This window comes from Theropithecus gelada, chromosome 1, assembly GCF_003255815.1.
Source record: "Theropithecus gelada isolate Dixy chromosome 1, Tgel_1.0, whole genome shotgun sequence".
NCBI lineage: Eukaryota > Metazoa > Chordata > Mammalia > Primates > Cercopithecidae > Theropithecus > Theropithecus gelada.
The window spans coordinates 63,109,420-63,134,352 of NC_037668.1; the positions used below are offsets into that span (position 1 = coordinate 63,109,420).

At 40.4% G+C, this 24,933-nt stretch overlaps 1 protein-coding gene across 1 annotated transcript in view; it reads right to left on the reverse strand.

The window, feature by feature from the left end:
- Positions 1-24,933, reverse strand: part of KIAA0319L (KIAA0319 like) — a 127,863-nt gene that overhangs the window by 22,341 nt on the left and 80,589 nt on the right. The window contains exons 4-9 of the mRNA XM_025386666.1: positions 20,165-20,411; positions 16,319-16,420; positions 12,406-12,503; positions 7,495-7,582; positions 5,445-5,537; positions 3,150-3,282 (exon numbers count right to left, since the gene is read on the reverse strand). Of these exons, the coding sequence (XP_025242451.1) occupies positions 3,150-3,282; positions 5,445-5,537; positions 7,495-7,582; positions 12,406-12,503; positions 16,319-16,420; positions 20,165-20,411 (761 nt within the window). The remainder of the gene's footprint in view (positions 1-3,149; positions 3,283-5,444; positions 5,538-7,494; positions 7,583-12,405; positions 12,504-16,318; positions 16,421-20,164; positions 20,412-24,933) is intronic.

The following is a 24,933-nucleotide window of genomic DNA, read 5'->3' on the forward strand; positions in this document are numbered from 1 at the left end:
GGAGGGAAGGAGGGAAGGAGGGAAGGAGGGAGGGAAGGAAGGAGGGAAGGAGGGAGGGAAGGAAGGAGGGAAGGAAGGAGGGAAAGAGGGAAGGAGGGAGGGAGGGAGGGAGGGAGGAATATAACTTGCCCAAGGTCATACAGCTTGAAAGCAGTGGAATCAGGTTCTGAATCCAGGCAATATGTCTCCAGTCCCATTTTGTTCTACTGCTGCCTGCATGCATCTATGTCCTGAGACCTTTATAAGCATTGTCTGATATGGCCCTCATAACAACCATATAGAGTAGGCATCACTAATGCCACTTTTATAAGAGGCTTAGAGAGGCTAAGTAACCCACCCAAGGGCTATATAGTGAGCCAAGATACAAGCCCAGTTCTCTGATTCCAAAGCTCAGAAGCCAAATCTTAAGAAGAGGTAATTCTTGGTCCCTATTTCCTACACTATGTGGCGCAAGCTCTGTCTGTGGCAGGCTGTTTTCCCATCATCCTGTTCCAGCTGTGTACGTATCACAAGGATGGACATCCTAGGCAGACAGCCTGCGGGACGAACCAGGAGGGCTGGCTCCAGTAAGGCAGGAGCTTGAAATGAAAATGAATTCTCCTACGCAACAGTCCCACAATTTGTGCCAGTGAGACACAGGATTTGCAAAACGAAAAAAAAATGCTCATTTATAAGAGCAGGCTTTTACCTAAATAATGCCTTCCAGCTGAACAGCCTAAAGCTTCTCATGCCACCTCAAAATGTGAGCATAAGCAAGCAAGGAGGTTTGGGATCTTTCCATTTTGCTGACAGAAAGAGGAAAAGCGTAGAAAAGACATATAGTTTGTTTAAATCTCAACACCAGCCACAGACAGGGCCAGACACCATTGAGGTTTTATCCTGCAGTCTCACCTTTCACCTATGATGTGAAGGGGATTTTTGGTATTACAGCCTTTAGGAAAAAAGCACAAAAACCTCAGACACACAAACATGCACCAATCAGCAGATATCTGAAAAAGAAACATTTACAGAAGTTTTGCCTCTTTTCCTAGTTTCTCTGTTGTTTTCACAGGTTTGGGGGTTTTTGGTTTTTGTTTTTTGGTTTTTTTTTTTGAGATGGAGTCTCGCTCTGTCGCCCAGGCTGGAGTGCAGGGGCGCGATCTCAGCTCACTGCAAGCTTCGCCTCCCGGGTTCACGCCATTCTCCTGCTTCAACCTCCCAAGTAGCTGGGACTACAGGCACCTGCCACCATGCCCAGCCAATTTTTTTGTATTTTTAGTAGAGACGGGGTTTCACCGTGTTAGCCAGGCTGGTCTCAATCTCCTGACTTTGTGATCGGCCCGCCTCGGCCTCCCAAAGTGCTGGGATTACAGGCGTGAGCCACTGCACCCGGCCTGTTTTTTGTTTTTAACATATGCCATTCGTCTCCTATGTCAAGACAAAAGCACCTTATAGACAGATAGCAAAATGGCAGCTGCCCATTTTCTCTTTCACCTCAAACAGTTCCTGGCTTGCCTGCAAAGATCCTGAAACCAAACAGCAGCTGACTACAGGGCTAAGGAAACAAGGCTACTGCCATGTAAAAGTAAGAGATGAAAAGGTGAGTGAATTACTAACCTTAATGCTAATCAAATCCAATCATACCATTTCATAGATTTTTTTTTTAAATGAGGGCTAGGAAAAAAAAAAAATCACTCTCATACCCCATCCACTAAAAAACCTGTAGGTTAACCTGTGGTTAAAAGCTTAGACTCTAGAGTTAGACTGTTTTTGTGACCTTGGGCAAGTTACTTAACCTCTTTGTGCCAAAATGTCCTAATCTGTAAAATGAGGATAACCATAATACCTGTTATAAGAATTAAATGCAATACTGCCAGCAAAGAGCTCAGAATAGTATTTAGCACATAGTAAATGTTCAAGAAATATCAGCTATCATCGTTACTATTTTTTAAAAGGATCAACCTGGCCCAAGTTGAATTCTGTAAATAGAAAAATTCCTACATTAGAAATCTAAGGTGAAAACCAGCTCAAATTTCCATTTTAAGCAAAGTAGAAGGCTCCAATCTTGTTGTACTGGCAGCTACTTTTCATTCACCTGAAGTGTTGAATCGATGGAAATCCTGCTAAGTCAGAAGTTGCATATTGATTTATATGGTAGGTATTGTGCTAGGATACTCATTTCCGTGTCCCTGGCACCATCTAAAAATTTGGTTCAGATTCATGGGAAGACAGATACATATGAATAAACTGTCACACTATGGTAAATGTCACACAGAGGCCCTGAGTGCAACAGGGAAAGAGGAGAGCCATATTCTCTCCTGTTTGGAGGGATCTCAGAGAACCTCCTGGAAATTGAGGAGGTTCTTAAGGATGGGTAAAACTTGAACAGATTAAGAAGGGAATTAAAGGAAGTATGAACAAAATACGTGGATCAAGTCAAGGAGTGAAGTAGAATGAACTCTGACTTCAGGGTTAGAAAATCTGCATTTAAGTTCCAGCTGTGAGACCTCAGAGAAGCCTCATTTTTCTTAGCTGTCAGAGGAAGACAGTATCAGCTATCGATCATGTTTGTATGATACTCATATATTAATACAAGTGCTTTTTAACACACAAGGAATTATGCAAATATAAGGAGGATTACTCTAGAATCAAAGCTTTAGTAATCACTCTAGAATATCAATACCAGCTCCCCAAAAGTACTTTCTTTCTATCAAATTCCCCAAAAATCCCAACAGAGAATGAAAACCACTAGTCAAATGTAAAGATTATCAAGTATCGTAAGCTGAGGAAGCATTTTCCAAAGGGAAAAAAAAAATGAGAGTAGGTTCCTTCAGATTTTGCCTGAGAAAAGGCAAAGGAAGATGGGCCTTTTCATTTAACAACAGAAACCCTAAAAAAAATTTTTGGAGACCTGCCAGATAAGGCTTGAGAAAGATTAACTGTGGCAGATCCTGATCTACTGTACAAGAACCTTTGCCCTAGAAAGTTACCATTGTTGTAATCACAATCACCATAGGGCTCAGAGAACCAGTGGGACCAAAAGCTGTATTATCAACCAATTTCACAGTGAATTTGATATTTGTCAAAGTTACTCATATAAGAATGTAAAACCCATGAGATGAAAAAAAAAAAAAGGCCTATAGTAAACTTGAAGCTGAATCCTAATTTACCTGAAAGTGTAGTTCCCAGGAACAAGTTTACTTAGTTTTAATATGGCTGTATCTTCAGAAATCTTCTCTTCTCTCAGAGGCCCCTTAAGTTCTTCCCAATGGTACTGAACGATTTTATCATCATCAGTGCTTTCTTGACCATAAAGAAACATCAGTTACAACATGAGAACGCTTGGTCTTAGCACTTATCCAGTTTACACAAACCAGGACAACTACCCAGAGATCTGAAGCTAGGAAAACTTCATGAAATTACAGACTATCTCTCCAGAACGTTTCTTCCCTAGGAATACTGGGTTATTCTGCCTCTCTATGTATATTCCACTGCGTAGCTTTCCAAGGACTCCAACACAGGCAACCTTTGGTTAAAATACTACTGCATGAAGAAAGGAAAATCAGTAATTCTTAAACACATGCAAAAATGCCCAACCTCGTTTAAAAGAAATGCAAATTAAATTTACACTTGAGACAGCATTTTTTTTTAACCTATCAAGTTGGTAAAGACCAAAATTTCATAACACATTATATTGGTAAAGGTGTGGAGAAAGATGACCTCTCATTAGTCATGGTATAAACATAAACTGACACAACTTTTATAATGAGCAATTTGGCAACATTTATCTCTGCCCCTGCAATTCTTCTATGAATTTATCCTGCAAATGTACATGTGTTAAACATCATGTTTACAAGATTATTCATGGTAACATTGTTTGTAATAGCAAAAGAATGAGAGTAATCTAAATGGTCATCAATAGAAATTGATTGAAAACAAGTAAGAACTCGTACAATGAAATTATACATCTATACGATGGAATGCTACTTAACTATTTTTTTAAAAAAGGAATAACTATCTTATGTGTTGATTTAGAAAAATTCTCCAGGCCAGGTATGGTGGCTCACACCTGTAATCCCAGCACTTTGGGAGGCCGAGGTGGGCGGATCACCTGAGGTCAGGAGATCGAGACCAGCCTGACCAACATGAAGAAACCCCGTCTCTACTAAAAATACAAAATTAACCAGGCGTGAAAGTGTGCACCTGTAATCCCAGCTACTCAGGAGGCTGAGGTAGGAGAATCGCTTGAACCTGGGTAGAGGTTGCGGTGAGCCAAGATTATGCCACTGCACTCCAGCCTGGACAAGAGGAGCGAAACTCTGTCTCAAAATAAAGGAAAAATTTTCCAACATACAAAAACAAGCATCACACATAACAGCACATATAATGTGCTTTCATTGTGTAAACACAAGACAGAAGGACTATATATGTATTTTCTTATATATGTGTAAAATATCTCTAAAAGGATACATAAAATAATAATACCATTGGTTGTCCGGAGGAAAGCTGGACAGTTAGGAGACATGGACAGTGTGATTCTTTTCACTGTATACATTTGCATATTATTTAACTTTCACCTATTCAAAACTGTAAAATAAAACAGTACAACGTGAGCCCTTTCTACCACTCTCTATCACAAGGGCTGCTTCCTGTTCTCTCTCTTCCCTCTTGGCCTACAATCATCCTCCTAGCCTCCTCTTCTTGCCAGCACCATCAACATCAAATGCTTAACCTTGTTAGAGGGTCCTCTACTAAAGCTGTGACTGCCTCTGCCAAAAACCATCAGTGGTGCCAAGATAGTCAGGGTAAAGGACCTTAACCGGTCTCAAAAAATCAAAACAAAACAAAAAACGAAAAAGCAAATACTGGTGAGAAGATAGGTCTGAAACCTCTTGCACCATATAGCCACGATTAAGGGCAAACACCCAAAAATCCTCTCAGGTCACTCACTGGATGACACTACTCTGAAGAGTAAAATGTTAAGGAGCCAGACCAGGGTGTGGAGTGCATTCTGTGAGTGTCTCCAGGAGGAGGCTGATGAGAATCTTGCTAGGCAAGTGATGGCTGGGTAAAAGCTCCTCAGTCAGGCCTCCCAGTTACTTGTCTTGCTATGATTGGAAGGAACTTTGGTTCTATGAATGAAAAAGGCAACTCCAACTAAGCAAATATGAAAACCAGTGAGTTTCAACTAAAATCATGCTAACTACATGCATAATTTCAGTTTCTTACCATTTCAAAGTGGAAATATTACTTCAAATAGGCTACATGGGGATTTTAAAGAAGGCCTGTCTGGTGTGTTGCTTTTCAGTCAGTTGCTTCAGATGGTTGGCCTTCCCCTAACACGGTCAACATGACTGGCCTAAACAGATCGCAGACATAGCTGGCCCCAAATCTTCTACTAGAGTTTTCTACCAGAGTACACGGTGAATGTTCTTCTAAAACATCATACTTAGACAAGTACTCACGACTGCCATCAATGACTGTAGAAGTGGTTGGCAAAGAGATCTCCTGGAACTGAGGTGACACGATAGCAATGGGAGGCTGATTCTTACGGGGCTCTGCAAGAAAGTGACCCAAAAGAAATTCGGAAAGGGGCTTCAGAAATTACAGGAGGAGCAGGATGTATCTGAGAGGATTATAAATCAATTTCCATTCCATACATTACTGGTCCCTAACTTTTTTGTCACCAGGGACCAGTTTTGTGGAAGACAATTTTTCCATGAATGGGGGTGGGGGTTGGGGGTTGGAGTGCAGTGCATGGTTTGGGGATGAAACTTCCACCTCAGACCATCAGAGATTAGATCTTCAAAAGGAGTGTACAACCTAGATCCCTTGCATGTGCAGTTCACAATAGGGTTCATCCTCCTGTGAGAATCTAATGCCATCACTGATCTGACAGGAGGCAGAGCTCTGGCAGCAGCACTCACTCACCTGCCATTTATCTCCTACTGTGCAGCCCAGTTCCTAACAGGCCAGGGACTGGTAGTGGTCCATGGCCTGGCGGTTGGGGACCCCTGCATTACATAATTAATGACTGAATCATCACCACACAGGAGAGTCACAAGACCAGATTGCCATTCTAACATAAGACACTTGGGAGTATAAAAGCCTCTTCCAAATCTGATCATTCCTAAGACCATGCCCTGTGTATTCTTTCAATGCTCACGTGCTGTCTAGTTGATGAAAAGTACTACAGCAGCAAGTGACTCCTTTCAGCCAAGCTTGACTACAGGCAGACAACAAATAAGCTTTGGGCAATAAAGGCCTTGGCAATCAAACCATCCCTTGGCACAGACTGTGCTGAAAAGCTGATGGGTGGTTTCTCAACCATCCTAGAGTTCCCTGTATGTGAACTAGCTATGGGTTAAGTGATGGGAAGGTCACAAACCACTCTGGTCCACCCAAATGACTGTGTGCTACAAATCCCATGGCCTTTTGTTTGCAAAATGATCAAATGGTCTTGATGCTGATCACATTTTTAAGAGGGTGAAAGGATTATCTTGGCTACAAAGTTCAAGGAATGAAAAGAAAATCTATTACCAACAAAGAAAAGAGCATTGAGAATTTATGCTGTATATTTACCAAATATACTGTTGATATGGTCTGGCTGTGTCTCCACCTAAATCTCATCTTGAATTATAACTCCCACAATTCCCACGTCATGAGAGGAACTGGTGATTGAATTATGGGGGCGGGTCTTTCCTGTGCTGTTCTCGTGATAGTGAATGAGTCTCATGAGATTTGATGGTTTTAAAAATGAGAGTTTCCCTGCACAAGCTCTCTTTTTGCCTGCTGTCATCTACATAAGACATGACTTGCTCCTCCTTGCCTTCTGTCATGATTGTGAGGCCTTGCCAGCCACGTGGAACTGTAAGTCCATTAAACCTCTTTCTTCTGTAAATTGCCCAGTCTGTCTCGGGTATGTCTTTATCAGCACCATGAAAATGCACTAATACAACTGTCCAACTTCTCTTAAATTTCTCTGAAAATGGAAAATAAGATTCCTTCCTACTGCACTGTGATCTACCTACAGTGGTTCATTTTAAAAGAATGACAGGATTTTGTTACCAAGGTGAAAGAGACTGGTAGTGTTTAAATGAGGAACTCTGTGTACAAAGACCCACATCTCTGGAAAGAGATCAGAAAGAGCTGGTCACTTGGCTGGTTCTCCTTCTGCAAGCTTCTCCTAGGCTCTTGGCTTCCCTGTGTCTGTTAATTACAACACACGGTCCTCTCTCAGCATGGCCCACTTAAAGAAGTAGTTCTCGGTAAGTAAGTTATTGCTTAGGCCATACTGCCCTGTGGGCCATGTGTCCAGCTCAGCATTCCAACTACAGCACTGTTGGAACAAAGTCTGTACTTTGCTATTATAACTGTTTACCACACTGAACTAGGAATTGCTGAATAAATATATTACCCAAAAAATGGGAATCAAAACCCTCCTAATCAAATCTCTGTCTCCTCAGGAGTCCTGCAGAGGGAGGAAGGGAGACACAGTCAGGGCTGAAAACATACCTGGCTTGACTGTCACGTTCACATAGCCTTCCCCATGGGCATTTTGACCCTCTACAATCACTTTGAATTCATACAGGCCTGGAGTAAGCTGCAGAAGTGAGAGAAGATCTCTTAGACAATCACAAAGAACAGGAATTACATTTAAAATAAGATATATCTGAACTTTCCCAAGCTGTATCTTTCACTCTTTCCTTCCCCTGTTTCCAAAATGGAAAAAGTCAACTAGCCTATAATCCTAGCAATTTGGGAGGAGGTGGGTGGATCACTTGAGTTCATGAGTTCAAGACCAGCCTGGGCAATATGCCAAAACCCCATCTCTACCAAAAATATAAAAATTAGCCAGGTGTGGTGGCACACACCTGTAGTCCCAGCTACTTAGTAGGCTGAGGTGAAAGGATGGCTTGAGCCCGAGAGATGGAGGTTGCAGTGAGCCGAGATCATGTCACTGCACTCCAGCAAGAAAAAGTAAACTAGCTGAAGAGATAAACAATGAACTGAAAAAAAAGAAAAAAGAAAAAAAAAACAACTTTTAATGTGAATCTTATGACTAGCTGACTCTAGAACAACAGAAGGGATTTCAAATATCTCTGTACTCCCATTTTCTTTTCAGAAGAACATTAAGGGCCCAAATATCCCACTCCACAGAGTTACGAAATTAAAATAATCATCACTTCAAAGAAAAACATTTTGTAAAGATACTAAATAGTTCCCAAATATCTGAATATTTTTCCCTCCTGGTTTTTACTAATTTATAAACTTAATATAAAAGAAAAAAAACAAAAAAGTACCCAGTATATCACTATCATAACACATCAACTTATCAAATTTCTCCATTTCCTTCTAATCCTTGACCACATATTAAAATAATAGTTGTGTACGGCTCATTCGTTTAACAAACATTTACTGAAACCAAATCATGTACCAGTCATTGTCCTAGGCTTGTGGTTTGGATATGAATAAGGTAAGATCTCTATCTTCAAGGAGCTCATATTTTAGTGATATTCAAAGTTCTAGCTACTATTGAGGTATCAAACTTTCTATTGTTCTTTCTTCCATTCATTTAGCATGAACACCTTCCCTACTATAATATAGTCTTTTTTTTTTTTTTTTTTTTTGAGACAGAGTCTCACCCTGTCATCCAGGCTGGAAAGCAATGATGCAATCTTGGCTCACTGCAACTGCTCCCTCCTGGGTTCAAGTGATTCTCATGCCTCAGCCTCCCGAGTAGTTGGGACTACAGGCATGCACCACCATTCCCAGCTAATTTTTACATTTTTAGTAGAGACGGGATTTCGCCATGTTGGCCAGGCTGGTCTTGAGCTCCTGACCTCAGGTGATCCACTCACCTCGGCCTCTCAAAGTGCTGGGATTACAGGCTTGAGCCACCGCACCCGGCCACAATCTTTTTAATATTTATTTTAACGACCACAGAGCAGTACATGAATAAGTGTGTCAAATTTCACATAAGACTTTCAAACTGTTGGACACTTGGGTTGTTTCCAAATTTTTACTATTATGACTAATGTTGTAATGAACATCTTCCAGGCACATTTTTTTTTTCTTTTTCTTTTGAAGTATTTTTTTGGGGGGGTAAATACTAATTGAGCCACAAGTAGCATCTTTGGCTACTTCCTCTTTATAATACTCTTCCTCTTGGCTTTCACTTCTGTGCCCACGCTTCATTTCTTTCAGTTTCCTCTACCCTCCATCCCTTAAATGATGGGTGTTCCCAAGATTCCAACCTCAGCCTGCTTATTTCTTCATTCTGCACACTCTCCCTGGTTGATTTTGTCTGTTGCTGTGGCTTCACAAATCATCTATTTGAGGCTGATATGCAAATATATCTCTCCAGCCCAGACTTGTCTTCTGACGTCCAGTCCCTCTCCACCAGCTACTAACTGGACAACTCAATTCAGATGTCTCACGGGTACCTCAAACTCACTCTGTTCAAAAATGAATTAATAATCTGCAAACTTCTCCCTAAAACTTGCTCCACCTTCTGTGCTCCTCATTTCAATGCACATCCACCCAGGTATCTAAGCCAAAAAGCTAGAATTATCCTAGACTTCTCTTCCCCAACATCTCCAACCAGTTCATCAATCATCAAATTTTATCAAGTCAAACTCCATATTATTTTTCCAATCTACTCACTTGTCTCCATCCACACTGCTATCACCTTAGTTATTAACCACCTGTCAAAGCACAATTATTAAAGGTATGGCCTGGCCGGGCGCGGTGGCTCAAGCCTGTAATCCCAGCACTTTGGGAGGCCGAGACGGGCGGATCACAAGGTCAGGAGATTGAGACCATGCTGGCTAACATGGTGAAACCCCGTCTCTGCTAAAAAATACAAAAAACTAGCCGGGCGAGGTGGCGGGCGCCTGTAGTCCCAGCTACTCGGGAGGCTGAGGCAGGAGAATGGCATAAACCCGGGAGGTGGAGCTTGCAGTGAGTTGAGATCCGGTCACTGCACTCCAGCCTGGGAGACAGAGCAAGACTCTGTCTCGGAAAAAAATAATAATAAAAAATAAAAAAATAAATAAAAGTATGGCCTTTAGAGATGGAAAGCTCCAGTTCAGACCTACCATTTAATACCTTTGTGGACTTTGGCCACATCACTTCATTTCTCCAGTTTTTAGTTTTGTCATTTGTAAAAAAGATAGTAATATCTACATCCTGGGATTGTTATGAAGATTAAAAGAAATAAGTGTATAAAATAATCAGCACTGGGTATGGCACATGGTATGAATTCAATAAGTGGTTTTTATTTTTATATTTTGAGACATAGTCTCACTTTGTTGCCAGGCTGCAGTGCAGTGGCATGGTCATGGCTCACTGCAACCTCCACCTCCTGGGTTCAAATGATCCTCCCACCTCAGCCTCCCGAGTAGCTGGGACCACAGGCACATGCCACCACACCCAACTAATTTTTACATTTTTTGTGGAGCTAGAGTTTCATCATGTTGTCCAGGCTGGTGGTTTTCAATTTTACTTATTTAGTTCTTTTACTCAGGCTACTATCATTTTACACTTAAATTTTTCAACAGATTCCTCACTGACCTCTATAGTTTGAGTCTTATCTCCTCCAATCTGTAGTCAGGTGATTTTTCTAATCTGAAGATCTAAACATGTGTTTCTCTTGCTTAAAGCCTTTCAAGGGCTCTATATTCCTTCTGGATAAGATTCAAAGTCCTTAATCTGGCATATAAAGCTTTTGCTCCATCTGACCCCTGCATCTTTCCAACTTAGAACCACATATAAATTCCCTTTTCTCCACATTTTCTCTCTCATTTTTGGCCCAGTGGACATGTTGCTTCTTCTGCTTGAGGTATTATCCCTTCACCCTTTACTTAGTAAGTCAGTCACTCTAAGAAATCCACTCTACCTTTCCAGGGCTTCAATGATCCTCTGCACTGACCTAGTGTGCCACCTGTTATAACTACCTGCTTCCTATCAGTATCACCTACTAGACTCTATTGTTCTTGAACATTAAAATTATGACTAATTCACTGGTAAATCCCCAGTACCTGCCACATAACCAGTGTACAATGAATAGATGTAGAATGAAAGACTAAATGACTCTGCTGGGTCAAAGAATACAAACTTTTTTCTTAGAGAAAGGATCTCACTTGGTCACCTGGGCTTTAAGGCAGTGGTATGATCATAGCTCACTGCAGCCTTAAACTCCTGGGTTTTAGTGATCCTCCCACTTCTTTTTTTTTTTTTTTTGAGACGGAGTCTCGCTCTGTCGCCCAGGCTGGAGTGCAGTGGCACAATCTCGGCTCACTGCAAGCTCTGCTCCGCCTCCCGGGTTCACGCCATTCTCCTGCCTCAGCTTCCCAAGTAGCTGGGACTACAGGCGCACGCCACCACGCCCGGCTAATTTTTTTGTAATTTTAGTAGAGACGGGGTTTCACCATGTTAGCCAGGATGGTCTCGAACTCCTGACCTCGTGATCCACCCACCTCGGCCTCCCAAAGTGCTGGGATTACAGACGTGAGCCACCGCGCCCGGCCGATCCTCCCACTTCTACGTCCTGACCAACTGGGACTACAGGTATGAACCACCACACTCAGCTAATTTTTTATTTTTTGTAGAGACAAGGTCTCACCATGTTTCCCAGTCTTGTCTCAAACTCATGGTCTCAAGCAGTCCTCCCACTCCACCTCAGCCTCTCAAAGTGCTTGGATTACAGGTGGGAGCCACTGCGCCCAGCCAAATACAAACATTTTAGAGCTGTCAATAACTGTACTTAGGCTGGGCATGGTGGCTCACACCTATAATCCCAGCATTTTGGAAGGCTGAGATGGGAGGACTGCTTGAGGCCAGGAGTTCGAGACCAGCCTGGGCAGTATGACGAGACTCTGTCTCTACAAAAAATACAAAAATTAGCCGAGTATAACGGCATGACCCTGAAGTCCCAGCTACTCAGGAGGCTGAGGTGGGAGGATTGCTTGAGCCTGGGAAGTCAAGACTGCAGTGAGCTGTGATCACACCACTGCAGTTCAGCCTAGGTGACAGAGCAAGACCCTGTCTCAAAAACAAACAAACAAACAAAAAAATCCCCAAACCTATACTGAATCCCACAAAGGCTGAGTCAATGTATGCAGTCATGTGGCCACAAATAACCTAGCTCATCCCAAATTCTAAAATCCTTAAGTTAGCCTTAAAAGCTGTTTAGTGTATATTTTCAGCCACCACTACCATGCTGGTACAGTCTTCTTACCATAAATGAAACTTTGAGAATCATACACTAACAAATACTGGATGTCAGCCAGTCAGATTTTTAGAGGATTCATTTCTAAAAGACTGTTTACAACTTAAGTGTAGACAGAAAATCATATGATATTCATTTTAGAAAATAGTCAACTCCTCTACCTTAGCCCTGCAAGTGAAAGGAGGCAAATTCACCTTCGATAGTTTGAGGATCTGGGAATGTTTCCCTTCCATTTCTCCACTGTAGTCTCTAGGATGAGTAATCAGCTGCCAGTCGTAGGTGTAGGTTTCTCCTATAGAAGGGCAGTTACAAAAATCATGAAAACACACACCTACACACAAAGAGGACAGCCACAGAGCCTGCCAATAACAAATCTCTTCTGATCTTGACGAGGCTTTAGTTTTTAAGATTTCACCCCAAAGCCTGTAGGGAAACCAAACCATCTGCTCAAAGAAAGAGCAAATTCTGCTGACTCAGCTACAGTTAGGGCTTCTTCCAACTCTCTCCCAACAATGCTTATTACTGCCCTATAACCACCCTCTCAGGGCCAATCCTCCCTGAAAAATAGCAGGTTGCTCATGGTGTGGCCTACCACTGAAAATACATGTCCTACCAACCATTATAGATGAACTCACTGGGAACAAAGGCCATTTTCTTGCAAAACTTCCTTTGCAACAAAGAACAGCAATGACTTCTAAATAACGTGGTTCAAAAATAGCTTTTTACAGAGTGCTAACAATGCTCATCTCACTGAGGTCATCACACCCTGGCGAGTTAAAAGAGCTACTTCATTCCTGCTGAGCTAAATAACACACTGCAGAAGATGGTAGGGGATGGCCCATTTAAAACAGGCCCAATGAAATTAATTAAAATCAAATGATGCATTAAATGGTCCCCATTTGCAGGTCAGACTATATCACTAGGTAGGGCAAGGGTAGAATTCTATCTAAATGGCATCCCTCCCCAGAAAAAGTTGTCTTACATTTTTTGGATCAAAACACATTTCTGGCTAGGGAAGGGAGGGCTTTGGTTGGAAGGTTTAGGTTAAATTACTAACCAAAAGTAAAAAAGAAAAAGGGGGAAAGAAAAAAACCTTAGCAGAGAGACGTCATCTTTTTCTTATTTCATGAGTTCAAGTGTTAAAATCAGTACACAGAACCTAATTCCAATATATCCTTCATCTGAAGACCAATTTTATTTTATACACCTGGGAGACAAGATCTTCCTTCCTTCCTTCCTCCTCCAAAACAAGAATTTTTTTGGCCAGTTGTCAGCGCCAACAGCTCTCACAAATGTTTATAGTATGTAGTAGTCAGGTTACGAGAGGAGAAGGAAAGCAGCAGCACAAGCAGGACTTGTACTCAGAGACATTTCTTCCAACTGTAGCTGGAAATTCTTTTCCACATAGAAAACAGTTTGGGAACAGATAATTTTATAATAGCTAAGGCTAGCAACATAAATTTCAAAACAGGACAATATTCCTAGGACAGAAAAGCTCAGGGGATGAATTATGCCTCGCAGGCAGAAATATATTCAAAGGTAGGAACAACTGAGTGTAACTCTGTTAGAAAGAGTGCTGGTTGCAGTGACTGAGGACAGTCATTCGTTTGTTTTGTTGACTGACTGATTGACTGAGATGGAGTCTTGCTGTTGCCCAGGCTGGAGTGCACTGGCTTGATCTCAGCTCACTGCAACCTCTGTCTCCCGGGTTCAAGTGATCCTCCTGCCTCAGCCTCCCAAGTGGCTAGGATTACAGGCACGCATCACCACGTCTGGCTAATTTTTGTATTTTTAGCATAAACAGAGTTTCACCATGTTCGCCAAGCTGTTCTCAAACTCCTGACCTCAAGTGATCTGCCTGCCTCAGCCTCCCAAAGTGCTGGGATTACAGGCCTGAGCCACCATGCCCAGTTGGACAGTGGTTTTGAAACTGGACCTGGAGGGATCCTAATGGGCTGCCATAGAGCAGGAGAGGGATAAAGAGCATGCAGAATTGGTCCTGCCTCATCACCCCCAACCTTTGAAAGTTTGAAACCATCCATCTCATATATCCAGTAAAGGTGGGAGAACCTGGGGAGAGGACAGGAGAAAATAATCTATTTCCTTTTTTTTTTTTGAGATGGAGTCTCTCTCTGTCACCCAGGCTGGAGTGCAGTGGCGTGATCTCAGCTCACTGCAACCTCCGCCTCCAGGGTTCAAGCGATTCTTGTGCCTCAGCCTTCCCAGTAGCTGGGATTACAGGTGCCCGCCACCACGCCTGGCTAATTTTTAGTATTTTTATAGAGTAGAGATGGGGTTTCACCATGTTGACCAGGCTGGTCTTGAACTCCTGACCTCAGGTGATCTGCCCAGCTCGGCCTCCCAAAGTGCTGGGATTACAGGCATGAGCCACTGCGCCCAGCCCTTTTTTTTTTTTTTTTTTTTTTTTGAGACAGAGTCTTGCTCTGTCACCTAGGCTGGAGTGCAATGGCACAATCTTGGCTCACTGCAACCTCCGCCTCCTGGGTTCAAGTGATTTTCCTGCCTCAGCCTCTCAAGTAGCTGGGATTATAGGCGCCTGCCACCACACCCAGCTAATTTTTTTGTATTTTTGGTAGAGATGGGGTTTTGCCATGTTGGCCAGGCTGGTCTTGAACTCCTGACCTCAGGTGATCCACCTACCTCAGCCTCCCAAAGTGCCGGGATTACAAGTATGAGCCACCGTGCCTGGCCAAAGAATCTATTTCTAAACTAATGTGTTTTGAAACACCAATCTACAAGATGATAGTAACCCACAGAAATGTACATGTAAATATGGGTTAGGAAAGAAAATACAGTAGAGGCAAGCATGTCTTTCACAAAAGAATGGAAGTAATCAACAGCTCAAGGCAGTCCCTCACCTCCAACTTCAAAGGCCACTAAACCCATTCACCTTAACTTGTCACCAGAGGAAGAAAGGAAAAGGCTTCTCTAGAGGAATGTGAAATGAATTGATAAGGAAACCTCAATTTGAGAGCAGAAATATAGAACAGACAGGGCATTTTGCTTCTGGAAAAGTTGTTTTTGCATTAATATACTATTTGGCATTAGGCCTAGAAATGAAGAATACTGTATTGAAGATATGTGTACCCTCCATCCTAAATAGGGAAGGACATTCTACCTGACTAACCTTTCAATGAGAATAACACAAACCCAACTCACTCAATTTCCATCAAAGTATGTACCAGTCATGTCATAAATAGTCTTAAGAGAACCCATATATGTTTGTAAGTCAAACTTTGGTATATTAACATATACTTCAAAGGTGAAAGGAATGTTCATATTACAAAAGTTTTCTTAAATAATGAAGTAATCACCCCTAATTTAGATATTTTATATACCTGAATTTTGTATATCATATTAGGCTTACCTTTTTTTTTTCCCCAGGGACAGGGTCTCACTATGGGAAACAATGGTCCTTACAACAGTCCTGTGAGGACAGGATATCACTCGGGTATACACAAATATTTATGGAATATGAGAGGTACTAGATAATGTAGGGTCTGAGATCATAGGCTTTGACGTCAAGCTTGGGTTCAAATCCCAGCTGACCAGTCATTATCTGTGTGAATCTAAGTAAATGACTTCTCTTAATTTCCATTTCTTTCTCAGTAAAATGGGGGTAATAATTCCTACCTCATAAGATTACTTTAAAGGCAAAATGAGATAGTAGATAAGTTGCCAGTTTAGTGCCTAGCATATAGCTGATGCTAATTAATACAGAACGTATTTATTAGGTTGTATTATATCCATTTTAAGAGAAAGAAACTGAGACTCAGATTAATCCATTTATTTTGGCCAAACAACCAGTAAATAGCAGATGTAGAACTTGGAAAGAAGTTATTCAAGATGACTGCTAATATAAATTTGTAACTTAAAAATATATATATATTTTCCTGACAGGAAGTCAGAGGAGGGAAAAAGATAAGGGCCAGGAGTGGCAGTGTATGCCTGTAGTTCCAGCTATTAGTAAGGCTAAGGTGGGAGGATCTCCTGAGCTCAGGAGTTTGAGACCAGCCTGGACAACACAGCAAGACTCTATCTCTTTTAAAAACAAAAACAGTTATCCAAATGTAAGGGGATGTTTACCTTTAAGTGGTTCTTGGAGAACATATGCATTTAATTGAACTTCATTCTTAGGCAGGGTTATCTGGACACTCTCTCCAGCAGATACCACCAGTTCCTTTATAACTGGAAACAAAGTAAATATACCAGAGATAAGAAATAGATCCAGACTGTCTTATTTCTCTTCTTCTTTTGTGATCAAACTCATTTCACGATCAATTTTCAGCTACTGCCATCAATTACTAACCTTTCTTCTACTCTCTAATTGCTTGAAATTTGATTCTGCCCCCCCTTTTCCATTGAAAAGGATCTTTCAAAACTACTTCTTAGTAAATCTAATAGCTGTACCATAATACCCTCATTCTTCATCTCACATCTCAGTGGCTTCTACTACTGCTAACTGCCTCCATCTTAAAACTCTTGGTTATCATAATACCATATTATTCTATTTTTCTCCTTTCTCTCTTTTCCTCCATTGTATTTTTACTACAGTCTGTCCCTAAGCCCTCCTTAGGTACTACATTCCACAGAGTCAAATTCTGTTTCAAGTATCACCTTTATGCTAACAAATAACTTTCTAATAAGATACATATATAAAGTTTCTAGAAGGGAAGGCAAATGGTCACAAATCTGCCTTACTTTCTTTCCATTCCAATTGCTACAAGATTCATTGTTCACACTAGATTATTCCAAGAATTTTTTTTTTTTCTTTTTGAGTCAGGGTCTCACTCTGTTGCTCAGGATAGAGTGCAGTGGTGTAATCATAGCTCACTGCAGCCTCAAATTCCTGGACTCAAGTGATCTTCCCACCTCAGCCTCCCAAGTAGCTGGGACTACAGGCATGCACCACCACGCCCGGCTTGCTTATTCCAAGAATCTTATTTTATCTTCCCTCTGCTAGCTCTCTCCACTCCAATCAATTCTGTCTTTCTAAAACAACCAACACCATTAGTCTTTCCAAAATACTCACCCACCATGTTACTCTTCTATTTAAGACTCCTCCTCCTATATCACATTTAAGGCCAAACTTCCAACCTGCCATTAAAGAACCATCATCTGATCTCACTGTCTTATCCTTCCTATCTATTTTGCCTCTAGTTATATTGATTTTCTCTCTTGTGTTCCACAAAGCCATGGTCTACTCTCAGGGACTTTGCTAAAGTTATTTCTTTCAATTGGGGTGTTTGCCTTGCTTTATTCTAAATACAGCATTTTGTTTCTTGCTTAAAGCCTGTCTCCTCTCCAAGAAATCTTCACAGACCATTTCAGTTCAAACTGATCTAATCTTGAAGTATGCTAGCATTTCTGGAACACTCAAGTCAGCAAAGAGCTATATACTGTCTTTATACTATTCACCAGCTATTTCACATATGTCAGTTTCTCAAGCTCAGCACTCCTGATATTTTGGACCAGGTAATTCTTTATCATGGAGGGAAACGTCCTGAGCACTGTAAGGTGTTTAACAGTATCACTGACCAATACCCACCAGATTTCAGTAGCATCACTCCCTCCCCTCAACCAAAAATCTTTGCAGACCATTGAAAGCCACTGATTATATAAATCTTATTTCTCTGACCATAAATGTTCATTTGCTATGAGACTTCGAAACTAGGAGAGCTTAAAGCAAACAATAGGCTAGTCCACTCATATTTCAAGCCTGGGAGGCGAGAAGGGCTTCCTAGACAAATATGAAACTTGAGATTTATCTGCCTCTGCATGGGAACATTGCACTTGGGGAGAAATGAAACCATCCTTAATGGAAGCTCCAGCATTTGGATGCCCCAGGAGATGGAATAAGAACTCTCTGAAGTGACTTTCAAAAAAAAGAAAAGAAAGAAACATGATACTCAGAGAAAGTATAATGAACCAAAAAATGGCTATTCAATACAGTCCAACCCAAACCCTTCACAATTACACCAAAAATTACAGGCATCTCGACTGGATACAAAAATTACTTTGGTGCATCAGGATTGAACCCCCAAAATTTCATGTTCTATGACTATCAAAGGACACACTGGAAAATTAAAAACTGGCAAAAATTCATTTTCACTGACTTTAATTTTACCCTCTTGACTTTTTCAGGAGATAAAGACCAACTTCTTGATTAACCAATTCTTCCTAATACCTTAGAACAGCACCTGTGAAGCACAGATTTATTTATACACTATGTATAAATCTACTTATTAATGGCTTTACAAATAAAGATGCTTCTCCAGAACACTGGTCTGAGCAAAAAAAATTTCTTGAGTAATACCCCACAAGGACACGCAACCAAAGTGAAAATGGACAAACGGGATCACATCAAGTTAAAAAGCTTCTGCACAGCAAAGGAAACAATCAACAAAGTGAAGAGACAACCCACAGAATGGGAGAAAATATCTGCAAACTCCCCATTTGACAAGGGATTAATAACCACAATATAGAAGGAGCTCAAACAATTCCACAGGAAAAAAATTTAATAATCCAATTATGGGCAAATTTTTGTGTGTTTCTTTTGCCCAAAAATGGGCAAAAGATTTGAATAGAGATTTCTCAAAAGAAGACATACAAATAGCAAACAGGCATATGAAAAGGTTCTCAACATCACTGATCATCAGAGAAATGCAAATAAAAACTACAATGAGATATCATCTTACCCCAGTTAAAATGGCTTATATACAAAAAACAGGCAATAACAAATGCTGGTGAGGATGTGGAGAAAAGGGAACCCTTGTACACTATTGGTGGGAATGTAAATTAGTACAACCACTACGGAGAACAGTTTGGAGGTTCCTCAAAAAAATAAAAATAGAGCTACCATATGATTCAGTAATCCCACTGCTGCGTCTATACCCAAAAGAAAGGAAATCAGTGTATTGAAGAGGTATCTGCACTCCCATGTTTGCAGCACTGTTCACAACAGCCAAACTTTGGAAGCAACCTAAGTGCCCATCAACAGATGAATGAATAAAGAAAATGCGGTGCTTATATACAATGGAGTACTACTCAGCCATAAAAAAGAATGAAATCTTGTCATTTACAACAACATGGATGGAACTAGAGGTCATTATGTTAAGCGAATAAGCCAGGCACAGACAAACACTGCTTGTTCTCACTTATTTGTGGAATCTAAAAATCAAAACAACTTAACTCATGGAGATAGAAAGTAATGGTTAGATAGATGGATGGTTACAGAGGCTGGGAAGGGTAGTGTGGGGGTAAGGGGGTGGTGGTTAATGAGTACAAAACAAAAGCTAGAAAGAACAAATAAGACCTAGTATTTGATAGCACAACAGGGTGACTATAGTCAATAATATTTTAAGTGCACATTTTAAAATAACTAAAAGAATATAACTGGATTGTTTGTAACACAAAGGATAAAGGCTTGAAGGGATGGATACTTCATTTTACATGATGTGATTATTACACATTGCATGTCTGCATTAAAACATCTCATGTATCCCATATATGTATACAACTACTATATACCCACAAAAGTTTTAAAAATAAATAAAAATAAAAATAAAGATGCCGTAAAAATGAGAGACCTACAACCAGACTTGCAGAAGGTAAGCAAGTACACTGATGCAAATTTTTCTTCCCAGCAGGCTCTGATTGATCACTTGAACATTATACTTAATTGAATCGTGTGCCTTTAAGTCAGAGTGGAATCTGGATCTGTGAAAATTAGCCTCGTAAACTTCCATAAGCTGGAGGCCTGCTGAGGAAAGGCTCTAGAGCCCCCAGTCCATAACTGCAGGGGTACTGACAGAATTGTTTTTTCTCTAACACACAGTATTCTAGTTATGCCTCCCTTCTTTCCTCTAAAAGGGAATACTTTGATCAAATGTTCTACTTTCCCCTTCTATCTCCAAGAGCAAAGGTCCTTACCTGGGTATGGTGCTGAGGTGCTCTGGAAAGAGGCCTGGGGGGTAGGGGTAGCATAACTGTAGGAGGGAGCCACTGGCTGGGGGACAGCAATCTGGGTTTTCTCAGAACTTTTCACTTGCTGAGTGCTGGGCATAGTAGCAAGACCCTCTGATATTTCAGGATGCATTGATATGTTCTTTGGCCCACCAGACAGCTCTGCAGTCAGGTCTGTGGTTAGGGGACTGGAAATTGTAATTGCCTTGTGGACCTAAAGAAATAAAAAAAATTAATTTGAGTAGGTAAAAGTTACACAATTTTTCAAGTTATGTCTCACGAAACAATAGTATATTAAATGTTTTCTTGAAAAATGCAAAAATGTCAAAAATATTAAAGAAATTAATCTCACCACCCACATAAAAGTGGTGTTAAATGTTGAGATAAATCTTCTGAGTTTTTTTCCTAGCCAAAGAGTTTTGTTTAAAACAAAATAGTAATTTTCCGCATTCTAAGTGTGCTGGAAAAGCAAAACAATGTATACTTTTACCCTGTTAACATTTCTATTCAATCTTTCTACAAATCCTTATTGAGTACCTATTATGAAATAGCCCTTATGGATCCAAAATATAAATAAAACTAATCATTGTGCTCAACAGTAGGGGAGAGAGAACTGAAAGCATAATAAGTCAAAATAGTAAATATACCAGCTAGGCATGGGGGTTCACGCCTGTACTCCCAACACTTTGGGAGGCCAAGAGAGGAAACCACTTGAACCCAGGAGTTCAAGACCAGCCTTGGCAATATGGCAAGACCCTGTCTCTACAAAACATAAAAAATTAGCTGGGCATGGTGGCCATGCCTGTGATCCCAGCTACTTGGGAGGATGAGGTGGGAGAATCGCTTGAGCCTGGGAGGCCAAGGCTGCAGTAAACCGTGATCATGTCACCGTACTCTAGCTTGGGTGACAGAACGAGACCTTGTCTCAAAAAGAAAAAAAAAGTAAATATACCGATAAATGTTTATGATGAGCCAAAAAAAAAAAAAAAACCACACACACACACAAGCTAAAATTACTTAATCCATCTCTGAGGGAGAAAGGGTATGGAAAAGAATGATTTTTTTTAAATTATTATTAAAGAAAAAGGCTTCCTGAAGGAGAAGAGCCCTAAGCTGAGTTTTAGAGGATAAACAATTGTTTATTAGACAAAAGGCAGAGGACAGAGAATGAGTATAGGCACAAGACATGAAATTAACATAGTCTGTCTTGGGAACTGAGAGCCATAAGCAAAGTGAGAGGCAAAAGTAATAGAAGATGAGCTGGAAAGACAGAGGCAAGGACCAGATGGAAAAAAGCATTAAATGTTATTTTAAGAAACTAAGTAATGGTAAGCAATTTTAGGGTGTATGCAAGGAAGTAACAAGGTCAGGTTTCTGTCTTACAAGTCATTTCTTAGCGTATGGGTTTGAAGAAGTAAGGCAATAGCGGGAATATCACTTAGAAGAGTACTGCTTTCATCCAAATGAGAAATAATGAGTGGCCAAACAAGGGTGGTGGTATGGATTTTTAAAAAATCATATTCAGCCTGGTGTGGTGTCTCACACCTGTAATCCCAGCACTTTGGGAGGCCATGGCGGGTGGAACATTTGAGGTCAGGAGTTTGAGATCAGCCTGACCAACATGATGAAACCCCGTCTCTACTAAAAATACAAAATTTAGCTGGGCATGGTGGTACATGCCTGTAGTCCCAGCTACTCGGGAGGCTGAGGCACAAGAATCACTTGAACCCGAGAGGAGGCAGAGGCTGCAGTGAGCAGATATCATGCCACTGCACCTCAGCCCAGGTGACAGAGTGAGGCTGTCTCAAAGAAAAAAAAAAAAAATCAAATTGGTTGAAATATAACTCACATAAACTACACACATTTCAAGTACATAAGGTCAATGTTTTGACAAATATATATACCCATGTAACCACAATTAAGAGAGAGAACATTTCTATCGGTCCCCAAAATTCATTCATGCCCCTTTATAATAAATCCCTGTCTCCATCTCTAGGCTCAGGCAATCACTGATTTGTTTGTTGTCAAAGTGAGATTAGTTTGGGTTTTCTTGTATTTCACATAAAAGGAAGCATATACATACTACTTGTTTCTGGCTTTCACTCAACATGTTTTTGAAACTCATTCATGATATTGTGCATATCAGTAGTACATTCTTTTTTATTACTGAGTAGTTTTCCATTATAGAAACACACAAAAATTTGTTTTACATTTATCTACTGATGGGATTTTAAGTTGTTTTCTGTTCTTAGTTATAAAAGCTGCTATGAATGTTTAAGTATACATGTTTCCGTAAACATGTGTTTTAATTTATCTTAGGTAAATACTTAGGAGAATTGCTGGTTATACATAAGTATATGTTTGTAAGAACATATACTTTGTAAGAACTTTGTAAGAAACTATGAGCTGTTACCCAAAGTGGCTGTACATTTTATATTTCTACCAGCAACATACAAGAGTTCCAGTTGCTCTACAACTTCACCAACACTTGGTAGTCCTGGTCTTTTTATTTTTTGTCATTCTAGTGGTTATAAAGTAATATATCACTGATGACTTTTCTGATGACTAATAACATTGAACATATTTTCATGTGCTTATTGACCATTTTTTCTTTGAAGAGGCAAAGAAGTAAAGTTTATCCAAATTTTCACCCCCCCTTTTTAAAGCTTTATTAAGGTATAACTGACATATAATAAATTGAACATACATAAACTGTACAATTTGATAAATTTTGATGTACGTATACACATTTGAAACCATCAGTACAATCAAGCTAATGCATATCCTGATGGATATGCATTAGCTTCCAAAGATTCCTCATGCTCCTTTGTAATGCCTTGTCCTCCCCGCCCTAAGCAACCATTCTCTGCTTTCTGTTTCTTTTGTTTCTGAAATGGAGTCTCGCTCTGTTGCCCAGGCTGGAGTGCAGTGGCGCAATCTCGGCTCCCTGCAAGCTCCACTTCCCAGGTTCACACCATTCTCCTGCCTCAGCCTCCCGAGTAGCTGGGACTACAGGTGCCCGCCACCACGCCCAGCTAATTTTTTGTATTTTTAGTCGAGACGGAGTTTCACCATGTTGGCCAGGGTGGTCTCAATCTCCTGACCTTGTGATCCACTCACCTCGGCCTCCCTAAGTGCTGGGATTATAGGCGTGAGCCACCGCGCCCAGCCCGCTTTGTTTCCATAGTTTGCATTTCCTAGAAGGTTCTATAAATGGAATCACAAAGTACCCACCCTTTTTTTTGAGGGGAGTAGTCTGGTTTATCTCACTCAGCAAAATTATTTTGTATGAATAACAAAATATACACAAAATGTTATATATGCAAAATGTTTTGTGTATCAATAATTCATTCCTTAGCATTGCTAAGTAATTTTCTGCTTTATAAATATACTATAATTTGTTTAGTACCACCACCAGTGTATTTCAATTATCATACAACCTTGACAGAATTTGGTGTGGAAATCTTTTTAATTTTAGCCATTCTAGAGGTATATAGTGGCATCTCATTGTGGTCGTAATTTACATTTTCCTAGTGATTAGTGATGTTGAACATCTTTTTATGTATTTATCAGACACCTGTATAACCTCTTTGGTGGACTATGTTCAAATCTTTTGCCTGCTTTTTAAAATGGGTTACTAGTTTTCTGATCGAGTTACAAAAGCTCATTTATTTCTATAAATGAGTCCTTTGTCAGACACATAATTTGCAAATGTTTTCTCAGTCTGTACCTTGCTTTTTCATTTTGTTAGTGTTAGTTTTTCATTAACAAAAATTCGTAATTTTGATAAGCTCCAATTTATCATTTGTTTCTTTTACAGTTCATGCTTCCAGTGACATGGCTAAGAAATCTTTGCCAAACCAAGATCACAAAAACGTTCTCCTGTGTCCTCTTCCATAAGTTTTATAGCTTTTAGTCTTAAATTTAGATCTATGATCTGTTTTGAGTTGATTTTCCTATAGAGGTAAGGGTCAAGGTTCACGTTTTTACATAACATTATCTAACTGTTCTAGCACTATTTGTTGAAAAGATTATCCCTTCCCCACTGAACTGCACTGGCACATCAATTGACCATATATATGTGGGTCTATTTCTGGACTCTATAATGTCCCATTAACTTAGTCTAGTTTTATACCAGCACCACTGCCTTGATTACTGTGGCTATATAGTAAGTCTTCTAGCTACATAGTTTAAGTCCTCCAACTTTGTTGTTCTTTTTCAAAATCATTTTGATCTTTCTAGATCCCAATCTGTATAACATGGTTATATTTGTTTCCTAGAGCCGCCATAATGAATTACTGTAAACTTTGTGGCTTAAAACAATAGAAATTCATTCTCTCACAGTTCTGGAGGCCAGAAGTCTGAAACCAAGGTGTTGGCAGGCCATACTGCCTCTGAAGGCCCTAGAAGAGAATCTTTCTTTGCCTCTTCTAGCTCCCGGAGGCTCTTAGCATTCCTTGGCTTGTAGCAACATAACTCTACTCTTCATGCGGCCTTCTTCTGTGTCCGTGCAGATGGACCCAAAGCTCCCTTTCCTATCTCTTGTATAAAGACACCAGTCATTGTATTAAGGGCCCACCCTAAATACAGGATGATTTCACCTGGAGATTCTCAATTAATTACATCTGCCAAGACCCTATTCCCAAATAAGGTCACATGCTGAGGGGGGGAGGGGAGGACATCAGTCAACCCATTACATCATTTACTTATTTCTCAAATTTCTTCATTTACTTATT